This window comes from Cuculus canorus, chromosome 11 (assembly GCF_017976375.1).
Source record: "Cuculus canorus isolate bCucCan1 chromosome 11, bCucCan1.pri, whole genome shotgun sequence".
Taxonomy (NCBI): Eukaryota; Metazoa; Chordata; class Aves; order Cuculiformes; family Cuculidae; genus Cuculus; species Cuculus canorus.
The window spans coordinates 9,657,847-9,675,582 of record NC_071411.1 but is presented as its reverse complement, the minus strand read 5'-3'; the positions used below and the strand labels follow the sequence as shown (position 1 = coordinate 9,675,582).

Sequence of the window (17,736 nt, the reverse complement as noted above, 5' to 3'; positions counted from 1 at the left end):
GTGGGTGTGGAATGTCTGCAATAGAAACTTGGACCTGTAACCCTTTTCGTCTTGTCTGTTGCAACACTGCCACACATTTGATACTACCACGTCTTTGGTTCCTTATTTATTTCAAATTGCATGTTTATATCATCGCAAATCCTGTGTATTAGTAGTATCCATAAGTGAGAAGATTTCTGTCCCTTCACCTCTAGATTAAATACAGACAAAATATCCAAATACTGCTGCACTGAACCATCCCTAGAAACACAACAGTCCACTCATACGTGGATTCATTTAAGAATCCACCTTCCCTCAACATGTACCCACCATGCGTACATGCCCCTGCACTGTGTGACATTTCCCTTGGCTTTACTACCAAGAAGAATACAAAACGAAGAACAGGTCCAGTGTGATTCCTCATGACACACTGTGCAGTTATCTTGTAAAATTTTATCAGCCGATTGAATCTTCAGAAACAACAGAGGCTTTGCATTTTAACAGGCTTCCATCTCCTTAGCCACAAAATCTGCTGGTCATCATTGCCAGCAACAGTTCTGAGCTGTCCCTATTATGCTCCTAAATCCAAATCAAAACCAGAACTGGCTAAGAAAAGCATACAAACAGATGGACAGCTCAAGGAAGTCTTGCTGTGTATTTTTCATAGTGCAGCTCATCGGTTAGATTATAATTGGAGTTTCTGAAAGAGATAAACAGCCTTTGCCTGTGAGCAATTAACCCGCACAATGGTGGGAAAAACATCCTGCTTTTGGAAAAAAGACACCGTGAGAAAACAAAAATGAAAAATGACCCTGAAAAAAATACAAGAAAAAGTTCCAATATGATCCCTTTGCCTGCCTAAGATAACAGCTAGAGCAGGGAACCACCACTGGTAACAGCAAGAGGAAATGGCTTTATACCTTACTCAGAGTAGTTACACAATCACAAGTAATGATTACTCCAACACGTGGGCACTCACGGTACATCTGCCAACCCAGAGCCCCACACGCGGGGCCCTACATTCCCACATGGCCAGCACGTCCTCACTCTGCGGAGATGGGAAGAGATGGCAGATCCCTAACAAGGGACAGAAGGGCTAAGTAAGCTACTGCAACAGAGCAACCTGCTCAAGTGAATCACACACGATTTAGTGTTCCCTTTCTTTGGTGAAGGTGCCATGCTAAGCAGCTCCCTTCATAACTCTACTGGTGTGACAGGGGGACAGACAGAACAACTTGCTCCCTGCAGGCTGAGCTAACCTGGGGACTGATCTGCATTAGGAATAACCCAGCAATAATGAACTTGGGCATGTTTTTTTTCTTAGGAAGTTCCCAAACCTGGTTCACCATAAGGCCCCACATAATGTGTACCAGCAGGACTGCAGGAACACTACAGGAGGGAAAAGTGACCTGGGACTGCTTAAATTGGTGCCACTGTCAAAAGAAGCATACATCAAACAATGGCCTGAGGTACACATAGAAACCCTCACCCACAACTCGATATTCGGTAAAGCCAGCTGCAGCCTGACTCTCCCACAGCCTTGTCACCTAATTCAATATGAAACAGTGATGTGACTTCATATGCTGTTTAAAGTTCAGAAACAGAGTTTTGCTATAAAGCAACCCACTGCATTTTCCTCATTATCTGTCAGTGGCAGAAATCCCTGAAGGAGACCAGTATTTCAACTTCAGTAGTTGCTGGAGGGCAGGGGAATGGTGGAAGACGCTGTTGCCACATGACATTGTACTTGCTCTGTCAGATAGAATTGCCCGTGGCATCCGTCACAACCAGCATAACCTACTCCACAGGGGAGCTTCAGGGAAGTCCCTGTTAGAACAGTACCTTCGCTGGCCATGGGCGTTCCCTGCAGCACAGTGTTTCCAGTGCAGCAGAGCCTGGCGGGCTCCACGCCTCCCTCCTGTTTGAATCTACCTGCCTGGGGCACCATGCCTCTCGGGAAGCAAATGCTATCCCTTACCAACTGATTAAGTGGTTACTGAAACTACAAAGCTGACTCACACCTTTCCCACCTGCCGTTCATGCACTTGCATCCACCAGGAGTGGTGGGCTGAGGTGAAGAACATCACACAAGTCGTCTCCTTCAATGGGCTGGAGATACACAGGACAAGGAACCAGCTCTGCCCACAAGCATTTATTTATACCCTAGAGACTGAAGGGGACTGGCACAACACAGCTAACATCTCCCTGAAGATGACATCTGTGGCTCCTTCTATTCTGTTTTCAAACCCAATTGCTGCTGAAAACCTTACCTTCTTGACCTCAAACTTCCGAAATCTTGAGAAAAAACCTTTGTGAATGCCAAAGAGCAATGCCTGGTGCTCCAAATCAGCAATAGTTTTCCAAAACTACAGACTACTCAAGAAGAAAAATGGCAGTGCTGGTTGAATAACAGGGCAGTGACACCAACACAATGGGTAAGGCAAGTCTAAGGGAATGAAAAAAACCAATCTGAATGGAAAAATAGGAAAGAACTGAATTACACACAAGGACTTGCAGGAACTTGATTTTTCAGGTGAAAAGGGATGACACAGCAAAAGATACGGCCTAAATAACATTCATGGATGTTTATTTTAGCAGCTGCAGATTTCTAATCAAGGGGAGGACTGCCAATCAGGCCAGAAGTCACAATAATAAGGATAGGAAATGAGGCAAATCGGAAAAAAAATTAAGTATAGGAACTGGGAGGAGAGGGTGTATTTGGGAACAAGTTTATACAAGCTTTTATCAGAAAGCGACTATGTAAAATGACAGGGTTATTTGCCTTGGGTTTCCCCAGTATGTCTGAATCACATCTCATTACCTTAGAGACAAAATGATTGTTAACACTTCGCAGAGAGTAGTCTGAGGGGTTTATTTATGCTTCAAGCTGCTATCTGCTGAATACAAATGAATATTTAAGATGCAATAATAATTTGTAAGTAACAGAGTTTAATTTTCAGATTGCAAGTTAAATTTGACTTGCAAAGCAATGGAGCAAACTGTGTCTGGAGTCTGGGAGAACAGAGGTCTCTGTGCAATCCCTGTACAGAACAGCCACATGGTAGAGCAAGGATTTTCTCCCCCTTTTTCAGGAGATTTTTCCCTGTTGATGCTTAACATGCAAGTCATCTCTACGTATTTAGTCTTAAGGGCACCTGTACACAAATACAGCAAGTGCACTTCTACACTTATTTTGGTTCTTGTTGTTTATTTTCAGTTGTAGTATTTCCTGCAGGCACAACACAGAGTGTGACTGTAATCAAAATTCATCCTGGAAGCAGTTGATCCAATCAACAGCTTATACAAAAAGATAAATATTTCAAACCAGCAGGATTCTTTCCTGTGAGCTTATTTCTTTGTCATTCCCATATAGCATTTCTTGACATATCATTCCCTTATTTAAAGCCTTTCTAATATAACCTACATGTAGTGCCTCAGCTAATATTACACTTAAAAGAAAGCTGTGCAATGGAGCTGGCTTCAGAGGTTCCTTTCCTGTTCCAGTGTAGCTTGTTGTTTAGCTCCAAGTGCTACAGGGTGCTCCTACGTTAGCTAAATCCACAAGACTGCTCAAAGTGGCAAACTTAGCTTATCAAGGACAAGGAGAAGCAGCGTAGGCAAGGGTAGTCACTACAGCACAAGAACACGCACACTCCTGGGGCTGCACACACACAGCACGTGTGCCATCAGAAACCTGGAAGATGAAAACACTAAACAATGAGACAACAAAGAGAAAGGCGCATTCCAGGGATAAATATCCAGCAGAGTAATGCAACAGGGCACTTGTCTAGAAATCCATTGCAAACACTGCATTAACTAAATACTGAAATCACTATGCTGCTTTCAGTGTTCCTGTAAAAAGCAAGAAGCCTCATCTAGAACTCCATCTAGAGACCAACCTTACTGCAGCAGCAACTCCACAACACGAGGTGAAAAGCTTCTCCGGTTCCTGACAGTCAGAGATCTGATTTAGGGAGCCCAGCCCATGGTACCCTCTGCTAACTACTCCCTCCTCCAGCTCTCAAGTGGTGATGTATTAGCCTGATGTTACACACACTGAGATGCAAAATACGCAAATCAACCAACCTGGGACATCAAATCTAAATAAACCCCTCATTTCTTACTGCCCTCCACCTCAGCAGTTGGTACCACTTCAACTCTGCTTTTCTAACAGAGCTGTTCCCAAGAGCCACCTGTGTGTCACTTTTGTTATGGAGATGGATGAATGCAGTGACGGAAAGTACATGTCCCAGTATAGGAGATCCAGATCTTCCCAAAGGAAAATAATGAGTCTATTTATAAATAAATATGATTAGACATATATGCTTCAGACATAACAGTAACACCATGCAATTTGTCAACCATGTCTTCTGCAGATGATAACAAACCCCAGGTAAACATTCACCTATGGCGAAAGCAAATGGCAGAAAAAATAATCAGGATCACGTATTTTCCTCCAAACACTGGATCCACAATGCACTGGAGAGTTAACTGCAACAACTCAAAGAGAAATATCTTCTATTTTGCATTGGAGATTAGAGTGTCAAAGCCCTTACTGTTTCTCTTCAATATTTAATAAATGCAGGGGGGGAAAATACAGCTTACAGTTAACTCCGACTTGTGAAAGGGCAATGCCCAGCTACACAGCTAAATGAGACCAAAGAAAAGCACTTATTCATTTCTGAAGGTCACCGACTCCATGGGAAGCAGTACGCTCTTACTCTTTTTTTACCTGGAAGAAAAATATGATTCTGCAATTTGTTTACTACTTCCTGAAAATGTGTTTTTCACAGCTAAAACAGCAAACCAGGAGGTTAAAGAGCCACCAATCCAAACATCTCTCTCTGACATGGGTATGCATTTTACTAGCCCCTTCTTTCCTCGTTCATCGTGTCATAAAAGCCAAGCTCCAAAACAGCAAGACCGGAACCCTCCCCCCAAAGCAGCACCATGTTTGATCTTTTATATAGATTGCAACACTCACTCAGACAGGAGCCTTTTTCATACTTCCCAGCTTCTGAAGTGAAGAAAAGCTATATAAAAAAACAACCACAGAAATTCAACAGCAGTGCCTGGAGGAAAAGGCAGCATATCCAAGGCTGATGCCACGAAAAGAGGTCAAGTTCTACTGGAGATTTAAATAAAACAGCCAAATAAGATAACAAATGCTGTTCTAGTGATGCTTCACAATCTTCTCACCTTCACAGGCTCACAGAAGTCCCTTTCACAGCACATGCAGGTACAGCAGCACCACATAAACATCACCGCGTGGCCATCTGCAGCCCTGGCCCCAGCGCTCGGTGCTGCTCGGGCAGGCTCCCGCACTGCCTACCCAGCTCCATCCATCTGCCAGACTGGGAGGGCTCTGGGCACTCGCTGTACAAACAGAGCGCCTCTGCCAAAACAAGCATCGCTGTGTGCAGGGCTCCTGTGCTGCTGATGCAAACCAACGGTTATGCTCAGAGCTCGCAGGCGGGCGATGCACCTTTCCTTCAGCTGGGAGTCTCTGCTTCAGACCCAGAAAAGGGCCAGGACTGCAAGATTTAAAGCTACAGGGCTTTCCATTCTGTGTCTGACGCATGACACTATCTTTAAAACTGCACCTTTGAGCCAAAAAAATTGTACAAGATGACAGACAAACTGGGAGCAAATCAGTAGAATCAAGGCGACCTGTGTTGCCCAGCGCACACAAACAACAGACTTGGAAGCAAGATTCAAGCGGAATTAAAAACAGAGACTCAAATATGCACGGCAGGACATATATCCACCTATAGACTATCTGCTCTGTTGATAGCACCACTGAAACATTGCTATTGAAAAATCATTAAGTAAAATTTTCAGAAGATTACTGTGATCTCCTAGAAGGCTGAAACACTAATTAGAAAGTAATTGTCACATGAGGACTTGGGTACAAAACAGATCCAGCAACAGCATTGGAACCACAACTGTCACTGGTGCAAGAAGAAACCTCACCAGCTCTTAACCTCTACCCTTGATCTCCTTTGTCAAAGAAAAGGTGTTTTTACTGTCATACTGAGAAGATGTAAATTAAAGGCTCAACACTCTGTTTGTGATAGCTCTGACCCATGGCACCTTTTGCCATCAAGCTCTACTCCCAAGACTAAAATACCAGGAACCACCAAAGCCAAGAGAATGAAAGTGAACTTTTAGAAGTTTCCTACAGCATTAACCATGCAGCACACTTGCAGCCAGCACGGGTACAAGGACATAGCTTTCCATGCTTTCTGTCTGTCTGTCCCTTCAAGAGGATGACTCTTAGATACTCTGACAGATGTACAGTAGCTGGGTTTGGTAGGTCTGGCGTTTGTTTTAAATCATTCTCATAACTTGCAGTAATGCACAGAGGAAGAAATTCTGCACTGAAATTTTGATGAATTTGATGAAACACAATTTTAGGCAATACTACAGAGGAGAAAAATCTGGACTGATACAAAATGTGAGCAACATGGAAGAAAATATTCTTAAGAGCAAAATTCAGTTTTCATTAGGAAAAGAGAAAAAAGTGGAATTAAAATTTGAAAATGTGTTCTGTATTAGAACACATTTTAGGAGAAGGATTAGAGGAAAAACAGCTAAAACTCCCATTGTCTTAAATTATACTGGTATGTCAGATGGCATTTCTGGAAAAGCATTATGATGAAAGAACAAGTATATTGTAAGGGGCATTTAGAACAGGAATTGAGAATGAAAACATTGCACAGAAAAAGAACAATAAAGTCCAATTCATGCAGAAGACAAGCCACATTGGTGTGGAGATATTAAAAGATACATCCACAAAAGCATGTTGTGAGGTTACAGAACAGAACAAGAAGGACAAAGGATGAAGGGAAAGGAAATGGGAAGGTGGCAATCATAACAGTACGTGGTGCAATTCTGCAATGGGGCTGCACGCAGTCACTGAAATGTAATCCCTCCCCCCAGTCTTTGGGATCGAGCGGGTTCTGCGGCAAGGGTTCACCATCATTTGCCCAGCAACAAGTACCAGCACTGCTGTATCAGTAACACCCGCTCCAATCCCACTCTGTAGAGCATAGCTACAATGTGAAGTTGCCTCAAAGCCATTCCTTGCTCAGCAGGTCTGTGCATTAGGCAAAGAGATCCCAGGAAGTACTACTGCAATAACTAGGGCAGAAATGTGCACAGAACACCATAAAACAAAACTAATGTAACTTACCATATTACCATATATTCAAAATTGTAATGTAGTACCATGAAAATTCTTGCAAAAACCAGAAACTACAGGAACTCTAATTCAACTGACATTTGTGTTAGTGTTTCTCTGCGGGTATTCCCAGGGCTAAATGGTAAGAGGGTATCTAAAAATGTATTACCTTATGGGAATATTAGGTACTGAGAGTCTCTGATCCTGAGAGCACTGCTCTAACAAGCGGCTCAATGAATTCAACCTACCAAAGCTGGTATAATGAAGGCTTTTGACCAGAGATGTTGGTGTTATTTCTAACCTAGGCCACATGAGGACTCGCCCCACATCTGCAAATTCTTTGAGTCACTTAAGGCATGCAGAAGAGTTTTTACAACAATGCACTGCATGGCATTGCACAGCGCTGCACGGCTGCCAGATAACTTCTGACTTGATCAGCTGGGCTCCAGAAGCAAGAACCAGGCTAAAAGGCACCCACCCTGTTGCAAGAGTCTAGTGAGAAATCTCTGCTAAAAAAACACCCAGGCTAAATACAGAAATAGAAACAATTTCTATGCTTGTGCCAGTTCAGGGCTCGCACTAGGTTTTGTGCTGCAATCTGATACAATGACAAGAATTTTATTTTTTTAAAAAAAGGGTCATAATTCACTTTTCAAAGGAACCGTTTTATGTTCTTACAGCAGATTTCACTCTGGAAAACCAGTATCTATACTGACCTCCCCCCCCCCCCTCCAATTTTGAAGACCCTTTACCTATTAATAATAGCAGATCCCGTCTAACAGAGCTGAAAGAGAAGGGAGGTGAAACTTCTTGTATAGAACATCATTAGCCTCATTTAGGAAGCAGTTTATGTTGGGTACAACCAAGCTTGATTCAAAGGAATTCTACTACTAAACAGACAACTTGACCACATAACACAACAAACAAATCCATGAAAATACAGTAACTTAAGCTCACTATTCTACCTAATACAAACATACAGTCTTCATGAGTTTACAGAGCAATAAAAGGAAAACCAACCTACCAGGCTGAACATCACCTCCATTAAGAGAAATCAGTTTCAGTCCCCATCAAAGAAGAACACATGTTTTCTTCAGTAAGTTTTGTTAACACTCCCAAACTGTAGAAATACTGCACTGATGTTCCCTGCTGCTAAAAGTAGACTTCTATGCTCACAACAAAATAGAAACATCATAAAAAAAGCACAAAGAGCTACTCTTCTATGCAAATGAAATTCAACCAACTCTGGCAAGCTGCAATCCAGTCCGGGCAAGTCCCACTGCTGCAACAACTCCGGTCTTGCCTCTGAAAGTCTTGCACAGCAGAAGCTGATGACTACCACAGCAGAAGCCAGATGATGGGATCAAGCCTCAGTAACATGGGGGGACACAGGTGTTCTCAGGTGTCCAAGCCAAGAACAGAAAAAGCCTCATAAATGGAGACAGCGCTGCGAAGGGCAAGGAGGAGATCCGGGCTCCGAGCACCCTCGCTTGCGCACAGCCCCTTGCTGCTCCAGGTGGTCTCCTCATGCCTTCCCTTGGCCTCCAGCAGCAAGTCCCTCAGCTACAGCAGCAGCAAGAGAGATGCAGCAACAGGTAGCTTGTTTCCATTCTACAGCATTTCTTTCCTGAAGTTACTTAGTAAAACTGGAGAGTGGAGGGAGGGATTGGGAGGGGGAAGGCAAATGAGCTTTGATGCAGCTTAAAACCTTACGGAGATTAGATGCTCATATGACCCTATAACAAGATGAGAACTCTTTCCAAGACCCCTTAAACTCAAGAAGTTTAGGGGAAAAAATACAGCAGGAGCTAGAACCATACATCTGGGGAAATCTGAATGCTGCCAAATATTAAGTAATGCAAAACACGAAGTGAGAGAGTGAGAAACTGGTGGAAAATTCAGGAACTGAGTTGCGATCATTCCTCCACTGCGCCATTCCCTAAAGTGGTGCTTAGACTGTGAAGAAAAGGTGACCTCCATGCCCTATCCTCATCTAGAGCATATCATACAGGTGAAATGCCTTTTTTTGCACACCTGAAGTGCACACACAACTGATGGGAAGAGAAGCCAGTGTTAGCAAGCTCCTCATAGCAACAACTGAGCAGCACACGCCGCATCACTGGAACTGGGAAAACGAGGACACAGAAGGAACAGCTACAGGAAGACAAAACTCTGAAACTGAAACAGCAGAGGAGTCTAAAAAGACAGACTATAATTACCAGAAGAAAACTGGGCCAGCACCACAGCAGGGCATCCTTAATTTGGCTCCAAGTTCTCAACAGACATAAGGAGTGGAGGGGTCAGGACCGGGGCTGGGCAGCCCAGGGGCACAGCCCAGCACAGGCTGCCCCCGCCACTCCGGGACCCCACACACAGCCCTGCTGTGGGATTAACCTGCTCGCTGCTGAAACCCAGTGTTCAGGTGAGCACGGCTGAGCGTATGGCAGTGCACCAGGTGTGCCCTCAGCAGCATCGCAGGGGAGTTGGGGCCCACAGTGCTGTGAGTGCGGTAAGAGAAGAACCAGATTCACAGTTTGCTAGTTTATGTGACATCTATGACAGAACTGTGTCCTGTCAAGCACGGGACATGGCTGTTTCTAAAGCTTTACGGTTCATCTTTCTAAACTCCATTACTCACTTTTGAGCCCGCTGGAGGTACAGACACTGGGATACCAGGTAGCACTGATCCACAGTGCAAATAAGTGGGAAAAGCAAGCATGTGCTCAATGCCTGCTACTGCTAAAACAACATCCTTAGCAGAGCTTATCCTGGCACTGCCTTCCCATGCAGCAGAAAGTGGATCACTCCACTTAATACAAAGCTCCATAAAACGAGCTGGACACTGGGGAAAACGGAGAATGAGCTCTTAATTCAGCAAACTCCTCAACTTCCAGGGAGGAAGGGCTCCTGCAATAGAACTTCTGTCTTGTTACACATCTGCAAATTTTTCACACTTCCAGGAGTAGTTTGAAAGAGGGAAAACTTTGAGTTAGCAATATCAGGGAAAAATTTCCACCTCTGACAGTCCTCAAAGGGGCCACCTGAATGGGTGTACAGCTCACAAATACCGAATGTAGATTATAAAGCCAGCCGAGGAACCTGCTTCTGTCACTGCATCACCCCCAATAGTTTCAAGACTAAAACTTCAAATAAAGAATCTCTTCTAAATGTAAGCATTAATCAGCCATTTGCATATGGATGATGCAGCTTCAGCCCTCCTCTCCACGGAAAGTGGAATTACACAGTTGCGTAGGATGAAAGAGCAGATGTAGCTGAAGGCGGAAAGCCGGCCACTGGAGGAGGCACGGTCCACGGGGAAACGCTACATACTGCCCTGTGCACAGCGAGTTCCAGACAACTAACTAGTCATCACCAGCAGGCAGGGATGGAAGGAGATGAGCAAGCAGAACCCAAGGGTGTGTATGTATGTGTGTATATATATGCATAACCATGAAGGAAGAGAAGTGCGTGCACGCAAGTGCATACAGGAGAAGGAAGGGGAGAAGGAATGGCACAAAAGATTATTAAAAGCTTAAGAGAGAACGACTTGCCTGGCAGCCAGCACATTTTAAACAAGTATTACATCCAGCAGCTTATACACAGATGTATACGCTACATTTGCCTCTTCTTAACTCTTGATATTCACAGGAATGACAGCTTTTTATGTTACGTCAATTTCTTCATCATGTAATTTTTGTGCCTGACTAAAGCTGTGGTCATACATTGTAAATACTTTTTCATATCCAAGCTAAACTTAATGTGAGTATTTATCAGAACACATGAACTGCACAGTGTATAAATTAGTTTTACCCACTTACAACTGTGAAATAGCAAAATAATTGCAAATGTTGTCAGAGCTTTCAAATTAATAATCCATATTGTCTAATGTGCTTTTTTCTGCCAGTTCAGTTGAAGGGGTACGTGTCGGCAACTAAGCATGGAGCACATGGACTAAAACCAAAGCTCATCAAAAGCAGCAAACGTTGCCAGAGTTCAACTAGGACTGCGCACTCAACATCAGTCAACTCATTTTCAGGATTTGAAAAAGAAAACATTCTTTCTAAAGTCCAAAGAATTCATAATTCTCCTGATCTGCTTGAAACGTAACAGGCTCTGCTTTCTTCTAAGTAAACTAGGAAATCCCCCCTACATAAATCGAAAATGACTCTATTTTTATAGAAGGACTACAAAACGCCTGTTTTACAGATGCGTCTTCTTTCTGCACAGCTGCAAGAAGACTCAATGACAGATAACCTGGGCTTGATCCATATTAACCCCCAAAACTGAAAGCTTGTTCCCATGCTTACTGCCCAGGGACAAGAGCTAAAGCCACCTTAACATTCTTGCTGGCATATACAAATTACAAAATCGTGTGCGATTAGAAAAGCTGCAATAACCTAATGGCATAAGGTACCACTTGGATCTGAAGCACTTTAAGCTAATGTATTATTTAACATTTACCTTCTAATTTAAGCTCCTAGACTTCAAAGTCACTGCATAGAACTGGAGTTACCCTCCTCTGTACATACCCACCGGGATAAAGTTTTTAGTTTTGACTATATTTGTCTTTTACAGAATTCACGCAAAGGATGCTCTGTACACCTTCCCTTGTTAGTGTTCACAGTTTCTTGCCCCAGTTTTAATCATTGTAAAAAAAAACAGCCCTTCCTTTCCAAATACGCCTTTCCAGAAGCATTCACAGTGTTTCTACTAGCACTTATTAATGAGAAAGAGAGAGAGAGAGAGAGAGAGAGAGAGAGAGAGAGAGGTTAGTCCATAATACTGCACCCTGTAGACCTGATGTGAAGCACAACTGTATTGGTGGTGCTTTTTACAACCAGTTTAGCAATACCACCCCCCTGGATCTCGAGGAAGAGCCCATGGCAGGCTGTGGTGATGCAGCTGGACACTGAATTACTACCAAATGGCAATCCTAGCCAGAGTTGTTATTAGCCAGTAGATGGCTCCATGAACTAGGCTAGAGAGTAAACTGGTGCATGGATCATCCTTCAGGAGGCTATCAACTTCAAGGACATTTTCCAAGGGCATTCTCCTGATTATTGCCGCATCAAAACAACAGTAATGATGAGAGAAATCTCGTTGCTGCCTGACCAACTGCTACCAGACCAGTTTTGCATACACAGTTAAAACGATGCCCCTTTAGAAAAGGGCTTCTCAACATTTATAACCTCACGTGGAAAGATTTCAAAAAGTTTTTGCTGAGGTTGTCTATTCCAACTATTCCTGTGATGATCCAAAACCTCACTTGACACCAATTTGTTAGTACTGATTAAGTTCCACTTCCAAATAAATAGAACTTTAAAGCCTTCTATGCAAAGGATATGCAAAGCTGCACTAAAACTCATTAAAGCAAAGGAGATCTTGGTGCAGAAGAAAATTCTAGCTTGGCAGTGCAGAACCAAGTCAGAAGCTTGCTGGTCTTGGATGGATACGGCCGATTGACTTTCTTTCTTCTTGGTCATGAGAAACCAACTGTACAACCCTCTTGGCGTATCCGTGCTGTCAGTGGAGCCTGATCCCACCTACCTGCAGGCTCTGTTTTCACCCTGGTCTACACTTACATGCCTGTTGCTGCATTGCTGAGGAGGCCAAACAGCTTCTATGAGAAAAACATCTGGAGATTTGGAGTCAAATTGACCAAAGCCTGACCCAGGCAGTGACTGTCCAAAAGAGCCCTTTGACACTGACACTAGGTCTCCACACTCAAGAGTCCAAGATCTGCAGCTCCGAGAGCTAAATTGTATCTTCTCCTATGCCACTGGCTGCACTGATCCAAGAGTAACATTCATCCAGGAGTAACTACCAAGCTGTGCCTGCAAACAGGAGAAGCTGTGCTTCCAGAACTACTCCTTTCCTCACCAGGAGGTAACAGGAGATCAGGCTTGAAGCACCTGGCTGCTGACGAGAAAAAGCACTTAGTTTTGAGGGCACCTTATGCCACTATTCCCTGTCTCCAAGAAACCACAACAAGTTGTCACTTGCATTCCATGAGCTACACTACATAGCACCTTTACACCACCATTCATTCTGTGCACATCTGCTTTCACAGCTCTGGTATTTCCCCCAACAGAACCAAATGTAAAATCTGAGCATTCACAGTCCAGTTCTGATTTTAGACACAGCCTAAGATGTAATTAATACATCAGATTAGTAAATAGGTAATGGTCTTGAATGGGTTTAGCTTTTTATTCTTTAACAAACAATGAATCAGTTAACCTCTTAGAAATCTGCATATTGAAAATACCCTCTTTCCTTCTGACATGGTAAAATCCAAAATATAGACCTTTAGCATACTATGCAACATCACTCCGGTTCAGCAGAAACCACAATCAAGGCAAAATGCCCAGTCTGCGTAAAGGATTAAATTTACCAATAAGCTGCAACCTAAAAGATTGCATAGCGATGAAATGGAGAGATTCCAAGTAGGCTCAGTGTTTCATTTCTCAATACTGCTGGCATGAACATCATCACAGTGTCTAATATAACTCTAACCGATACAGAATACATCCACCCCCCAATAAAAGAATTTCTTTTCGTCTCAACACTATGTTTTCCCCAATAACAGCTTGGAAAGGCAAGCTGCTGTGGTTGAAATTGCTTTCATCTCCTTTAAACAAAATTTCATTTGTCAGCTTTCAGTTTTACTGGTTATTTACGGATCAAAGTGATTATTTCTGGTTATCGCATTGATAGAGATTTTTTAACTACCAAACTTTAGCCTCTCACATTTTGTTCTTATTAAAAAAATAAGAAGAAAAAAATCCCAAACACCCAAAATGCCCAAACATACCACAAAATCAGCATTCTCACAAGAAGCATCTTCTCATCTTTCAGCAACTATCTCGGTGGTTTAGCTTTTTCCATTCAGCAACCTGACTTTCCTTAGAGTGTCAACGAAGAGCCCATCATGTTGACACACTGAGTTGCTGTGTTTTAATCAGTATTTGAAAACATGACTTGTCTTGGGCCACCAGAATTGCGAGGAAGGATGCATTTGCCTGAACCTAAAATCTGTTGATCAAGATTTAAGATTTTGTTCCTACCTTGCATTGAGCTTAAAGCATGTAATAAGCACATGACGTACAGGTTACTACAGCTTAACTGACAGACACAACTCAATAATATATCTAAGGTCTCACATTCATTAAAATGGCTTGGACACAATGAATTTGGTAGCTCTCCCCTCAGCTCAAAAGTGAGAGAATCACAGAATGCTTCTTGATTTCTAAAGGAGCTTCATGTCCACCATCATTTACAGTTGTACTTTCTCTAGAAAGCCACATGCTTTTCTTTTCTTTCTTTCCGTTTGGTTGCTTTGGAATTCTATTCTGTTGTGACAGCAGATGAAAGTCACAGCGTAACTGAAATCTAAATCTATATTTGGAACTTGCAGAACTTCTACAAAAATCCTAAACCCAGAAAAAAACAATGAAACTCACTGATAGTAGTACATAAAATCCAGCAAGTCCTTCTACCAGATTTGCATAATATGATTTATGTAGTAAACACTTAAGTTACATAGTTATAACTAATGATGTCACAACAGTCTGACTGTGGAGGAAAGCAGATTTTCCACAAGCCATAAATAAGATGTGAATACACTCTAGAGAAGGCTCCTTTATTCCAGAATACAAAACCAAGAAGTGAATGCAAACTACAAAGAGGATGAACTTGGACAAGAGAAAATGGTGTTGCTCTTGGTTTTCATGCAAGTATTGAACATAATAAGGATTTGGTTTCTTAGAGCAAGCGCTCTGCGTTCATGATGTGCAAGAGGCTGCCCAAGTCAGTGGCTGGCACACAACAATCCCTACTTATTCCTTTCTTTAAGGGACAAAACAATAGTTAGAGCAACTTCATTGACTGATCAGTCCCGAAGTCATAAGCTCTGATCATCTTTGTTCATGGTGGTCCTATCCAGAATCTAACGAAATTACAATACCCTAGACGACTGTATGTGGGCAGAGAGCCGTGCAATGATCAAATGCTCCCAAGATGTGTTCAAGCCCAACTCACTGACAGGAACCTGGAAATTCTGTCCCTTCCCAGAGACTATACAGGCAGTGGGCTATCGCTATCACAGAAACCAGCATTTGTTTTTAAGTATTCTCAGGTTATTTATCTCTTCTCCATCAGTCTTCCCCAAACTACAATCCCCTTTCTTTCCCAATAACTAATAGTCTGAGGGTTATAGTATATATGACCTTAAATCCAAACTGATGCATTTTTGATGCTGAAGAAACAGCTAAATTGATATTGCCTTTGGAGTGGAGTTCCTGATAAAGCAGGAAGCTTTTACATTTCTCTTTAATTCATTTGATTAAAAATCTTTTAACACTACAGACTGCTTAGGAAGACACCACTGCCTTTAACCTTTTCTTACTGGTTTGTCTCTCACATTACACCCAATGCCAGTACTGATTTTTGGGTTTTCTTTACGCATTTGGACACCTTAAGAATGTATTGTTTCTATCTTCCTTTTAGACAACGTTCTTCCAGAAGCTCTCTTACATAGTGTTAGCCTCGAAAGCACCTCTACTTTCACTCTTACATTAAAAAATCAGGGGAAATATGCCTTGAGCCTACTGTATCACATTCTTGTTGACAGGCTTCATTCTCGGCTCAGTTTTGCTCCTTCTCAAAGTTTGGCCTGCGCTCTGCTTCCTCTCTGATCTTCTGTGCTTCTGATTTGCTAAATGCCAGTTCTGAATATGAGAGCATATCCTCAGCCCAACAACCAGCCTCTGGGAAGCAGAGCCACTCTGAATGCTCCAAGTGTTTCTACTTCTGCTCCACCGACCTGAGCTCTTCTCTGACAGGCATCCTCTTCTGCTTCCTTTCCTCCAGCCATATGCTCCAGACACTCACCTTTGGGTTAATATCAGTTCTTTTCTCCCAGATTTCAACGCCCTATTGCGAAAGTGTGCTTACTAGGGATTTTCTGCCTCTGGAACTTCTCTCCTGCCCTCTCATTGTTTTAAGGCTGTTATGGTGTTTTTCTTGTGAGTTTGGGTTTGTGTGGTTTTTTTTTTGTTTTTGTTTTTTTTGTTTTGTTTTGTTTTGTTTTTTTATAAGTTTTCATTTTCACTTGGGTTATGATCATCTCCGAAGATGGTTCACAGTACAGGGAAATCTAACTAGCAATTACATTGTTCAGGATGCGACCCTAGTTCTGTAACAAAATGAATCGCTGTTTACCCTCTCTATTTTAACAGTGATCTTCTTCCTTGAGTTAACGATAACAATGAAGCTTCCTATTGGTAATACCCTGCTCATTTAGGAGCTTGGTTAATGTGAGGAAGCTGCAGCATCCTGAATAGCAATGACAACAGTGGTGCTGGTGAAAGTAGAATGTCAAAGCAGTATTAAAAAAAGAAAAAAAAACAAACCCAAACACCAGAAAAAAACCCACAGAAGGAAAACAACCCAGAAAAACCCAAACACCCACTATTCTATTTGTTTTACAAAAGAAGAAATCCCCCCAAATCAAAATAGTTTTCAATAACAAATATGTAATTCTTCTTTGCAAACAATCTCCGAAAGTTTTTTAAACATGCAGCCCTGTGCTGTTTTTTCCACTGACAGCTCATTATAACTGAACACACATAACGTGTCCTTTCTGCTACAAAAATTCTTCCCTTTAACGCAGATTTCCTTAAACTACAGGAATACAAACAGCAGAAAATCTGATCTTTCCTGGCTTTGTTAGAGAAGTATTGAAGACCCAGGTAATTGCAGCTAAACTGACAACAAGAAAGCTGAATTTTTAACCCCCAAAGTATCAGTCATTGAAAACAAATAAATACCAAAAAAAGAAGCTGAAAACAGATTGACTAAAAATATTTTCTCCTTTTAAACTGACCAGTCATCACTTATCTTTTGTACGGGTTCTCCAGGCATCTTAGCCTAGCTTTGATAACATCTTGTAAGAAAAAATATGACACCCCACCCCCTCCTTATAAGCTGCAAAAAAGAAAACCTCACAGAAGCTAAGTTTGCTTTCTACTCTCAGCTCACCTTTAAATTCTGTCAGTGGCTCTGCATGCTGGTCTGGCCGCTCAGCAGAGCTCCACAAAAGAAAAAGGCTCCCCAAATAAAAAGAAAATAGTTTGAATGCGTTTAGTATTTTCACTTTTCTTTGTCCCAACAATGCAGCTCTGTCCTCTGGGAATAAGCGTACGCGGGCCAAACACAGTATGTCATTCTCCTGTTTTTGGCCCTATGGAGCGCCATTGACTTGCAGCCGCTCCCCCAGCTCTCTGGGAACGCGCAGCAGCCAAGCTGGGAGCCCCGCAGCCCTGACTGACCCGATGTAACCTCGGAGAAAGGTCCCTCACCCCACTGAACAGCACATCCCAAAGGGAAGTGGAACCCCCGCTTTCCAACAAAGCCTGCATTCACCAGAAGGAGCACAAGGCAGAAAGGTAGCCAGGCGTGGCATCACAGTGAGAGCCGGGAGATAAAAATCAGTGCTAAGGCGACCAGAGGTCCAAGGATTGATGACATTTCCTCTAGATCGAGGGAAGGAAACAGCTATGGCTTCACCATTGTTT

General features: G+C 42.6%; 1 protein-coding gene across 7 annotated transcripts in view; it reads right to left on the bottom strand.

Annotated features, from left to right (window-relative positions):
• The window catches only part of TMCC1 (transmembrane and coiled-coil domain family 1), a 109,738-nt gene that overhangs the window by 20,117 nt on the left and 71,885 nt on the right, over positions 1-17,736 (bottom strand). Inside the window, exon 1 of one of the 7 annotated variants that reach the window (XM_054076338.1) lies at positions 5,179-5,307. The exons of the other annotated variants lie outside the window; for them this stretch is intronic. Within the exon in view, the coding sequence (XP_053932313.1) occupies positions 5,179-5,241 (63 nt within the window). The 5' untranslated portion in view covers positions 5,242-5,307. Of the gene's footprint in view, positions 1-5,178; positions 5,308-17,736 lie in introns of those variants that run through there. 7 annotated transcript variants of the gene reach the window in all.